At 39.0% G+C, this 12,204-nt stretch overlaps 1 protein-coding gene across 12 annotated transcripts in view; it reads right to left on the bottom strand.

Moving 5' to 3' along the window:
• The window catches only part of Cpeb3 (cytoplasmic polyadenylation element binding protein 3), a 213,935-nt gene that overhangs the window by 87,966 nt on the left and 113,765 nt on the right, over nucleotides 1-12,204 (bottom strand). For all 12 annotated transcript variants that reach the window (XM_008849611.2, XM_008849616.3, XM_008849615.3 and 9 more), the window contains 2 exons: nucleotides 3,850-4,017; nucleotides 2,005-2,094 (listed from right to left, as the gene is read on the bottom strand). In XM_008849611.2, the coding sequence (XP_008847833.1) occupies nucleotides 2,005-2,094; nucleotides 3,850-4,017 (258 nt within the window). The remainder of the gene's footprint in view (nucleotides 1-2,004; nucleotides 2,095-3,849; nucleotides 4,018-12,204) is intronic.

The raw sequence follows: 12,204 nt of genomic DNA on the forward strand, positions 1-12,204 counted from the left end.
TATGGCCAAATTTGTTTTCTCCCTCTATCTAGAAGCCTTTAAGAGGGAACTGATGCTGATTCTAACCACTCCAACAGCTATCAAAATACCTGAAAGCAAATCTTGAATCCATCAAGAGTCCAGCCTTGGCAGACAAAAGAAAAATGAGGAGGAACCCAACAGAGGGATGCTTTTGGAAGCTCTCATCAAGAAATTCCAATGGACTCTCATAGGAACATTTGAAATTTGCCCTGTTCTGACTTTTTTCTAGTTCCCTGTGTAGGACTTGTAATGCTAATTACTCTTGTCTTTACTTCTCCTTCACATCTCCTATTCACCAGTCAAGGACTTTCTTTTCCCCCTACAGATAAGAGTTATGCAATTTGTGAGTCTTTTAGATAGACCCAATGAAGGGGTACCCCAACTGCCTCAGCCTGCATCCCTGTTCAGCATGGAAGAAGCCAGGACGGTCTGTGTCCCTATTCCTTATCCAAAAGCTGGGTAACCTCTTCAGAGGATGGGGTGATAAGAATAGGAGGTAGGAATTGGCTAGGCAGTTAGTGTAAAAAGACCCCAAAGAAAAGTAGCCAGTTTCTTGGGCCTCTTAGCAACATACCCTGTTTCAAAGGCCAAAACTGTCAAAAGTATTTGGTAGCTCTTATCTAATCCTTAAAAGATTTTAGGGATACCTCTTCAGAGGGGGGAATGTTGGAGTAGCAAAAAGCCCCATTTAAAAAAAAGAAGAAGAAAGAGTACATGAAGTTATCAGAAAAAAGTGATGGGGTAATATGGGAGGAATTGGAGGGGAGGGAGTGGGCATGGATTTTATCCAAACCACCTTATACGCTTATATGCCTATATAAAACTCTCAATAAATTATTTAATAAAATAAAATGCTGGGGTTATAGGTACTATCAAACTTGGCTTGAAAACATCTTTTACACACACATACATCTTTAAACAGTATAGTTCATGTACCACATGGTACAATCAGCATGATGATTTTATTCTTCTGATTAGTATAAACATGATATTAAGTGCAAAAGTGTTCTGAGCCAGATGAGGTCGTACATGTCAATAACCCCTACACTTGGGATGCTGATATAGGAGGACCCTGAGTGGAAGGCCAAGCTGGGATACTGGATGAGGCAGGCCCCATTTTAAAAAAATCTGGAGAGAATTAACAGAAGATGTTAAAAGCAAGTAAACAACCCTTTAATGAGTAACGTATTTTCATAGGTAGTATACAGTGTGGAGAAGGAAACCTAAGGAATTAGACATAAAAGGAAACTACTTGCCTTCCCTAACTTGAACTCTATAGACTCCTCTACAAGACACAAGAATGATGTATATTTTGACCTCACCTTCTTGTGACCAGTAATGTTACAGGCATCCCTGATTCATAACTGCAGAATGTAACACAGGAAAGAACATTTTCTTTAATCCAAAAGACTCTATTCTATAAATCTAAGAACACATGCAGAGTGACAATCACTAGAGAAGTTCCCTGGATTCTGCAGAAATGACAAACTATGAGCAGAAAAAGCAGTATATTTTTGTACCCTCCTAAATCAGAAGAAACCCCTATAAGTTAAGAGAAGCAGGCCTATACGAGCAATCTTTCACTAGTCTGCTCTCCCCCTCCAGACAGGCTGAGTCACTTAATATACAGATGCAGATAAAGGTCTTCAATCAGTAGATTTTTCAAGTTCTGCACTTACGAAGTTTATAAAAACTTTATACATAACGACCAAAAATTGGCCTTAAATTTTACCATCACTGACATTCCTCACAACGCAGTAAAGTCAGCAAAAAGCTCCTCTACACCAGGCTTACAAAGTCTCCCTGTCAATAAAATCAGGGCCATGAAACAGACAGTGCACTCCTGGGGAAAGAATCTCCAGGTAGAAACATACACATAAAAGGATGACCCTGCTGTTGTGGGGTGAAAAACTCAACAGCTATTTCAGGAGTTACAAGAGTGTCACACTGTTGTGGGCCTCTGCCATGGGGGAGGCATGTTACCTTTGGGAGGAAAGTAGGACTTGCTTTCCGCTTTGTGAGGCCAGTCAACCACAAGTGGTCCAAACCTGCGAAAGCTGGCGGTGATCTCATCTATAAAACAGAGAAAGAACTTAGAAAAAGGCAAAAAAAAGGAGTATTTTTTTCCCTTTTTTCCCCACTTATTTTCTTTTGAGAGATAGTCTGTAAAGCATTTTTATAGAAATAATATCCACAAAATGAAATACCATTGCTGAGGTGTATGTTTCATTATTCACTTTTAACCATGCAAAGTGTGTGTCTAACTATAATTCATTTCCTTTAACTGAAAATAAATAATTTGGAAGAAAGCCCTAATAGTAGCTAAAGCAACCTCTATATCAAGCAAAAAGGAGATTCCAACCGTAGGAATGTTTGTTTTTAGAAAAAAGATAAAGATACAGATAATGTTTAAAATATAATTTCACAGGCCAGCAAGATGGCTCAGCAGGTAAAGGCACTTGCCATCATGCCTGACAACCCAAGTTCAATCATCAGGACCCACATACTAGGAGAGAACTGATTACTAAAAGCTGTCTTCTGACCTCTACACATGTGCTGTGGCACACTCCCTCCCTGCAATAAATGAGCATTTGCTTGCATGTATCTAAGTGCAACACGTGTCTAATGCCCACAGAGGTCAGCAGAGAGTGTTGGATTCCCTGGCACTGGAGTTGCAGGAGTTCATCGGTCACGATGTGGCTGCTGGGAATCAAATCCAAGTCCTCTCAAAGAACAAGTCGTCTTCTTTTTTTTGGTCTTTTTTGAGACAGGGTCTCCCTGTAGCTGTAGCTGTCCTGGAACTCACTATGTAGACCAGGCTGGCCCCAAACTCACAGAGATCCACCTGCCTCTGCCTCCCGAGTGCTAGGATTAAAGGCGTGCGTCACCACACCCAACTGAACAACAAGTATTCTTAACCACTAAGCCATCCCCCCAGGCCAATAAATAAAAACTTTTTCAAATGTATAATTTTACTTCTATGAATCTAAAAGTTTATTTTAAAAATAAATGGTTCTATTGATGAGGAACAAGGACAACAAAGTAGACAACTTTGTTTGGTGATGTGAAAAGGTTAAAAGTTAATGGTCTTTTCCTCCTATCTATATACTATCCATTTTACTAAGAGAATATATAAAAAATTTCAACTCAATTCATTTATCTCTTTTTTGACTCAAAGGAGAAGTATAACCTCATTAATACTCAAGTGTAGGTTGCCAATCATTGAGTCATGATAAAAAGTTTATCTTAAAGAAAATCTAACTGATAGATGATAAAAAATGAGAACAGTTTGGAGGAAAATGAGTCTCCAGTCACCTACAACTTTAATGCAGTAAGTTTGAAACTATTTTAGCAACCTTTCTTCCTCTTATCATGAAAACATAAAAGAAACTACAACACATTAGAGAGGTGTTAGAGTAATGCGGGCAACAAAGGTCTGTTCTAAGAATATTTTCATAGCAAATTCAAATTCTATTGGAACTAGGGTAGTTTCTTCCTTAAGATAGCTTTATTAAAATAGTTTCATTTCATTAATACATTTGGCAAATATTTATTGATAAGCATCAAGAAAAATTATAATGTTTTCATTCTTTTAAATGCCAGAGGGGGAACACAGTTTCCATGGGATGTTTATGCTAAAATATGATGGTATAACAGACATAAGCAAAAAGCTCTGCAATCAGACTGACTTTGAATTCTAACTGTACCATTAGCTGCATATTAGACAAATTACTTCTACCTGATCCTCAGTTTCCTTGCATATAAAGATCTTAGGACACAAGGCACAAATCCAGCATTTGTAAAGTCATTAAAGAATGCATATAGTACCTTCATCGATGTCAGGAGGAAGGCCTCCAACAAACACCTTTCTAGAGTAGCGTTCTACTCGTTCCCCATTTTGACAGCGAGTGGGAGAACTTAAGCCAGATGACAAGGCCTGATCACCATGGCTGTCGTCCAAGAAGGCGTCTTCAAAGGGGAAAAGAGAAGATCGACCTGAAACAAAATAAAAGTGTCTAGAATTAGAATGGTCTTCTTGGACAACAATGCTGTATTAGAAGCTCCAAATGCCAAGTGAAGTATACCCCAAAAATGTACCTGAGGTGTGGCATTTCACTCAACAGAATATACAACTGATAATTGCCAAGCACAGTCAAATTTACATATAATACTGAGATAACTGAAATGACATCCAAGGATGAAGCATCAAAATTGCATCTGTTTTCCCTTGCTTTAAAAAAAAATCACTATATTACACTCATGCAGTCCCCGTCACTGCTAAAAATATGTCCACCAGGGGAAAGGGACTCACAAGGCTTCACTACTAGCTGAGGAGCTACTGATAGCTGATAGCTGCTAGGGGATGGAGAATTATTTTCCTCTGAGGGTTTGGTCCCTGGTGGCTGCCCATATTCCAGTGGATGGCCCCATGCCCATGTACATGTGGTTATGGACTCTGGGTTATTGAAAGAAAGAAAGAAAGAAAGAAAGAAAGAAAGAAAGAAAGAAAGAAAGAAAGAAAGAAAGAAAGAAAGAAAGAAAGAGAGAAAGAAAGAAAAAGAAGACATTTAGTTGGGAGGGGAACATGTTGGGGAGGAAATGGGATAAGATCAAAATACATTGTATACTTGTATGAAATTCTGAAGAAAATAAATATATTAAAAAAGAATATATCCAACAGTTATTTTTCCTTCCTTCAATAACTTCTTAAAATACATAGAAAAAGTAGTATCTATTCACAGAGTTCTATCTGCTCTTGATGATGTGACCTCAGGAGTTCAGCTGAAAAGACTGGCCCTAACAAGCTAAGGAAATATTAAACTAATGACAGAAGCTAATAAAGTCTTTTCTAATAGCAGTACTAAAGAAAATGTTTTCCTGTCATCCAAAGCTACTCGAATTTAAAAATAAGTACGTGAAATAATATTGGGCAGAGCACATAAATGAAAAAATATAAATCAAGGTATGACGATACATATGTGGGTGTAGCTGTGATATATTAGCACTATTAATCTAGGCTGGATTTTTTACCATACAAAAATATAGGGGGAAAAAACCCCATAGAATTATTTTCTTGTTAATTCAATAGCCAAATAACTCAACAGCCTTTGTAGAGCAAAGGCACCTGCCCACACTTTATGACTATAAGATGCATCAATGAAACCATTAACACACGCAGCACAATAATGTCATTTGGCATTACAAAATAAACCCCAAGTTTTAAAAATACATTTCCTGTTTGAGTTGATGGGTTCCACTATAAAAATGAACTGTCACCAGGCACATGCCTTTAATCCTAGCACTCATGAGGCAGAAGCAGGCGGATCTCTGTGAGTTCGAGGCCACCCTGATCTACATAGTGAGTTCCAGGAGACCCTGTCCCCAAAAGACCAAAAATAAATAAATAAATAAATAAATAAATAAATAAACAAACAAACAAACGTCATGAGCATTCAAATGGGGGAGGTGGAAGAGGGAGGGAGAAGAAGAGGAGAAGCAGCAGCAGGAGGAGGAAGAGGAAAAAAAGAGAAAGGAGAAAGAAAAACTTCCCTCTAAAATAAATGTATATACTTTTCAAAAGAATAAATAAAAAGTGCCTCTCCCATTTATTCTATCCTTCTATTTCTGTGAATCCCAGTTTTTGTACAGTAGTCAACACTTAAAAACAGAAATAGCCCTAGAAAAATGATGGAACACTTCTTTTACCAAAAAAGTTGCTAGTGTAATAAATGTTTATTTTATGAAAAACTCAATGCTATAAGAAATGTACTGTTTAGATGTTAGGAGTTAATAAATGAAAGCAGACATTGGTGGCAGTAGGGAGACAGCAAAGAGATTTTTTTTGTTCAGCTCTGCCCAGCTTAGCTAAAAAGACAGAACAAGCCAGGCGTGGTGGCACACGCCTTTAATCCCAGCATTTGGGAGGCAGAAGCAGGTGGATCTCTGTGAGTTCAAGGCCAGCCTGGTCTACAGAGTGAGTTCCAGGACAGTTGGGGCTACAAGGAGACCCTGTCTCAAAAAGACAAAAAAACAAAAAAAAAAAAAAAAAAAAAGACAGAACAAAATTTGTCACCTCATGCCACCTTTCTTTTTTTAGCCTGGCAGGAACAAACAACAGACAGTAAATTCTCACCCCTTGATGCTTGTTTTGATCACTGGGAGTAGAAGAAAAGGATCTGTAGCAACTACAGGCAAAATGCGCTTCCCACAGACATTTTCCAACAGCAGCCAGGTAAACTTACTATGCAGTCCACACTCAGTAAAGTCATACCTACTCATTGTCAGGCTCATTGGGAAGTCAGCATTTCCCACAGAACACCCTATTCCCACCTCTTAACCTCAATACAAGTAACATGAGATGCTCAAAAAACAAAAGCTGGCAAAGGAAGAATGATATAATTTGTGACAAAGATGCTTAATCTTACTGTTTCTCTAGGAAACAGTATATTTTAAAACGAAATGGGGATCTTTTTTAAAGGTTAAAACCTCACTCAATTTTATGTCTTATAGGGTTTATACTGAGTTCAATATTGTATAACTGTATTAATTCAACTGTGAATCTAAAAATTTATAGTCACTTTTGAAAGAGATGTATCTTTGCTCTGGAAATTGTTATTGAATATGTTAAAGCTGTAATGAAATGCTTCTTCCAATCATGTGGTGATTAAATAATTTTAGAAAAAAAGAAAATGAAAGACTCTTCTGCAGTAAAGAAACATTAACTTACTCCCAGCATTACCAAGATTTAGGATAAAAGAAACCTTTAACATAACAAAACTCAGTACAAAACACTTGAGAACTATTTATCCATATTCCAAGAGCATCAAAAAAACAAAAACAAAAACAAAAAAAAACAACAAAATACTTCCTGACAAAGGAATTACAGTCTGGTGGTGAGGGAGACAGGCAAATGCACAATTAATTACAAAATACTAAGTACTGACAGAAATCATGTAACACCAGCCTGTCCCTCCTGGACAGCGGTTTCACAGGTCAATTTTTAAAAAGGCCTTTTGGGAGAAGGTTTGGTGGGTAAAGAGCTTGCCACACAAATGTGAGAATGAGAGTTTAGATCCACAGAACCAACATAAATGCTGGGTGGGTATGGCAACCCACCTGTGACCAGCACTCAGGAGGCAGAGACAGATCCCTCTGACTAATGAGAGCAGCCCAATCGGCAAGCTCTGGGTTCAAATGAGAGACCCTGCTTCAATATGGAGCGCTCTAAAATGGAAAGTGATTGAGGAAGACACCTGAAGTCAACCACTGGCCTACACACACACACACACACACACATGCATGCACACACGCACGCACATACACATGCACACACTACACATACACACACAAAATAACAAAGACCTTTTATTCACACTTGATTCAATCCAGAAACTCTGTATTTATCCTGAATGTCTTTTTCTCTCCATTTTCAAATCCATTTCTCACTAAGTCCTACCAATTCAAGCTATAAAACAAATCTTACTTTAAGTTCTGTCCATCATTAGTCCTAACACACTGGTCCAAACCACCATCATTTCTCCTTGACTCACAGTCTGCATAGAACCTCTTTTCTCCATTACTTTCTACCTAGAACTTCACAAAGCTTTCTAAAAAAACAAAACTACCAGCAATGAAAAAAACTATAGCCAAAGTAGCTATTTTTAAAAAATATTTATTGTTTTTTTAATATTTTATTTTTTTATTATTTTTATGTGTACGAGTATATTGCCTGTGTGTAGGTAAGTGCACCCATGTTGTGCAATGCCCTTGGAGGACAGAAGAGGCCATCGGATCCCCTGGAACTGCAGCTATTTTCAAATATTAATCTGAACATGTAACCACACCCCACGTTCCTGACTTCAAAAGCTCCCAAAGACCTTCTGTTGCCTTTTGAATAAACTACAGACATCACTGTGAGCTAGAAAGTCTGTGCTTACCTCTTTTCCATCACAGTTGCTGCTCTTCTTCTTGCTCAGTAACTTCTCTAATCACCAGGACCTCCATTTCCTGATTATGCTTCCTCATGACAAGATGTTCCCTCTAGCCTCTGAAACACTCCTTTCTCAATTCATAGTTAATTCCTAATTTTGACATCTCAACTGAAAAGTTATTTCCTCATATAGAACTTTACTGAGTTGTTAGCTCAGATACCCCTTCCATGCAGCATCCTGTACTTCTCACTCATAACACTTTCCCCAATTAACATCACACCATTTGTTTGGGTTTTTATTGAACATATGTTTCTCCAACCCATTAAATTGTAAACTCCATTAGGGTAGGGATCAACTTAATCTTTACCACTGCATCTTCCTGCCTTAATTAGAGTACATTAGAGGAACCAAAAATACATACATACATACATACATACATACGTTACATAAGAGGCAACATCCAAGGAAGGAAAACAGTATGCGAAAAGCTGGGCATGGGGGTTTACTTCAGTAATCCTAGCACTTGGGAGGCTGAAGAAGGAGGGTTGGGATTTCAAGGCCAGCCTGGATTATATCAGTGAGTTCCAGATCAGCTAGGGCCACAGTGTGAGACTCTTTTTAAACAAATAAACAATAAAAATAAAAAACAAGAGCTGGGTATGGTTGCACATGTCTTTAATCCCAGCACTCAGGAGGCAGAGGCAGGCGGACCTCTGTGAGTTCAAGGCCAGCCTGGTCTACACAGTGAGTTCTAGGACAGCTGGTGCTAGAGGGAGACCCTGTCTCAAAAAGACCAAAAAAAGAAAGAAACAAAAGAAAACAGTATGTGCAAAGACACGCCTCTGCGAGCATACTCAGAACCCAACACAGGGGCCTGGGACATGAGAGCCATGACCATTGACTAGAAAGTTGAGGCCTTTCCCATCATTGCTTTTATTTGCTCAAGCACTATGTTCTATACTGTATATTACAGAAACACATCTCCTTCTTCCCAAATTCAATATACTTCATTCTGACAACGGCCTACTTTTTTTTTTTTTTTTAAAGAAAGAATGTGCTATGTCACAAAGCTCATGAACTGGGTGTGGTGCTACATGCATACCTTTAGTCCCAGCAGAGGCAGGCAGATCTGAGATCAAGGCCAGCTGGGGCTACAGGGAGATCCTGTCTCAAAAAATTGAAACAGGTCATTAATACTAGCTTAAAAGTGTAGTGACCCTTGTGTTACATATTTGTGCTTTCCCTTTTAAGAACTCTACTTTTACAAGAGTCCCAAGTCTTCAAAAACCAAGATATTTCTGATCTTCCTAAAATTTAGCTGTTCAAGATTGTAATCTTCATTTTCCTAATAAAGCAGTTCTTTAATTAAAAAAAAAAAGATACAGGGTTATACCTAGTCCAGGCTAGACTTGAACTCTATCTAGCTTGAGGATGGCCCTGAACTTCTAATCTTCCTGTCTCTATCTCCAAAATGCTGGGATTTCAGGCATGCACTACCACACGCAGTTTTATGCTGTTTTGAAGACTGAGCGCAGGGATCCATGTGTGTTAGGCAAGCACTCTACCAACTGAACTACACCCCCAGCATAATACTGGTTTTTAACACCCCATGGAAGCCACAACACTCTCATTATTCTGCTAGAATGATTTTTCTAAGCTGCCTCTGACTATGTTATACCCAAAATCTTGTAACAGCTTCTATCACCTGTACTAGCAATTTGAACCCAGGGAGTTGAAACTGAAGAAATCAGCGACCATCCAGATGGGCAATGGGGACATATTAAACCAGAGCAGTAAAGCAGAAGTGGTAGAGTCAAGACATTCTTGAACAAATAAAACCCTGTTTCTCATGACCAAGATAACCACAGCTTCCCTGGAATATTTTGGAAAGGAAAATAAAAGCAAAGCATTGTAAAAGTCTGGTAAGTTTTCAAAGTTGGTTATGGGTAAAGACACTTCCTGGGGTTTAAAACCCAAATCTTTGTAGTATTCACTGTGGTTCAGATCTTAGCAATAAAGAAGTCCTTGGAAATTAAACTGTTAATAATGAACATAAAAACGATGTCTCTCTAACCGTGAGCAAGAGCTAAGAATAAAGGTTCCAGGTCAATCCCCCAAATCTAATCTGAGTCTTTGGAGCTCAGGCTTCAAAATCTACACTCCTCGATGATTCCTATGCTAAAGTTTAAGAGTCAATGAAGTGGATATTATCTGTTTGCACCTGTCAGTAACTGAAAGAGGTAATGTATGAAGTGTATACAGTCTTGGGAAACATCCATGTTCAATCAAATTAAGGTCAGGAACTCCTCATGATCAGCATATTAAAAACTATAATCCATCTTACTGTAACATGACTGCCTGAAACAATGATGGAGGAAAAAAAGAGCTTCAGGAAGAACTTACAAAGACACAACTGGGAATGAGGAGAGGAGATTAAGCGTAGTTCCATGGTAGAATACTTGCCTAGTTTGCATGAGGTCTCAAGATCAAAACTCAACAGAAAAAAATATAAAAAAAAAAAGAGAATTGTTGATTGAGATCCTGTAGTGAAGCTAGAATGTTCCATCACCTGAAAGGCATCTATGTTCCTCCCTCTAATCACAAGCTTCCAAAGGACCATTTTTTAAAATGTGTGTGTCAGCCCGGCATGGTGGCGCACGCCTTTAATCCCAGCACTTGGGAGGCAGAGGCAGGTGGATCTCTGTGAGTTCAAGGCCAGCCTTGTCTACATAGTGAGTTCAGGTCAGCTGGCACTACAGGGAGACCCTGCCTCAAAAAGACAAAAAAAAAAAAATGTGTGTCTGTGCCTGCATGTGGGGGTATCATGGAGGCAAGAAGAGGACATCAGATCCCCTGGAGCTGGAGTTACAGGTGGTTGTGAACTGCCTGCTGTGAGTGGTAGTAACCAAACTCATCTTGTACAAGAGCAGCAAGGATTCTTAACTGAACCTTCTATCTCTCCAGCACCACGAAGAACTGCTGGGTTAACAAATTTGAGGCTTTGTTATTGTAAAGAGGTGAAAAGAGACAAAGAGGCCACTGATATTTTCATTTCTATATACTCATGTTCATTGTTGTTAGTGCATTGCTATTCTGAGTTGTCCAGTAAATCTTTGTGAGGCTGTTATTCAAGTAGTCATTTGGTTGGCATAAATCCATGCCCAAAACAAAACTGTTCCAGATGAGCGGATGGCACATGCCTAAAATCCCAGCACTTGGGAGTCTGGTACATTGTTGGGAATGGGCTAAATGAGACACTATCTCAATTTTTTTTAAAAAAATCAATTCTGGCCAGGTGTGGTGGCGCACGTCTTTAATCCCAGCACTTGGGAGGCAGAGGCAGGCAGATCTTTGTTCGTTTGAGGCCAGCCTGGTCTACAGAGTGAGTTCCAGGACAGCTGGGGCTATAAGGAGACCCTGTCTCAAAAAGACTTAAAAAAAAAAATCAATCCTAGGAAAACTGCTAAAATTTATTTCCTGGACATGTGTTGCTAAGAACTGAAACTCTTAAAAGCTGCACCAAAAGTGTCCATGAAAAGCCCTGTTTCCAGGGCTGGAGAGATGGCTCAGCAGTTAAGAACACTGACTGTAATTGCGGAAGACCCGGGTTCGAATCCCAGCACCCACATGGTGGCTAACAACTGTCTGTAACTCCAGTTCTAGGAGATCTGACAGATTCTCCACAGGCACTGCACGTCACAGGTGCACTTACCTATATGCAGGCAATACACACATACACATAAAATAAAAATAAAACTTTTTTTTTAAAAAAAGGAAAAGCCCTGCTTCCCTAAGGAGCACCTCTCTGGCATGTGCTAACCCAAGGAGCACCTCTCTGACATACGCTCCCCTAAGGAGCACCTCTCTGACATACGCTCCCCTAAGGAGCACCTCTCTGACATACGCTCCCCTAAGGAGCACCTCTCTGGCATGTGCTCACCCAAGGAGCACTTCTCTAGCATATTCCTTTAAGGAAAATATTCCCCAAGATCAAAATGTTTTAAACAATCCACACTATGCTCAATGTGAAGAGACTATAAATATGAATTAAAACATCAAGATACTTCCCCACAGAAAATATTTATATATAGTATTTCAACAGAAGGAAAAGAAAGACTTCTCAATTGTATAACTTGGCTGTTTGGCTTTCCACCAAATAATCTGGTTCTGATATATACTTTCAGTTGCTGCCCAGAACATATGTTTGGTTCAGCAATTGGATGAATGACTTAAAACTAAAGGGCCTGTAGAA

The sequence above is a fragment of the Nannospalax galili genome, unplaced genomic scaffold (genome assembly GCF_000622305.1).
Source record: "Nannospalax galili isolate Female #2095 unplaced genomic scaffold, S.galili_v1.0 scaffold384, whole genome shotgun sequence".
NCBI classification, from domain to species: domain Eukaryota; kingdom Metazoa; phylum Chordata; class Mammalia; order Rodentia; family Spalacidae; genus Nannospalax; species Nannospalax galili.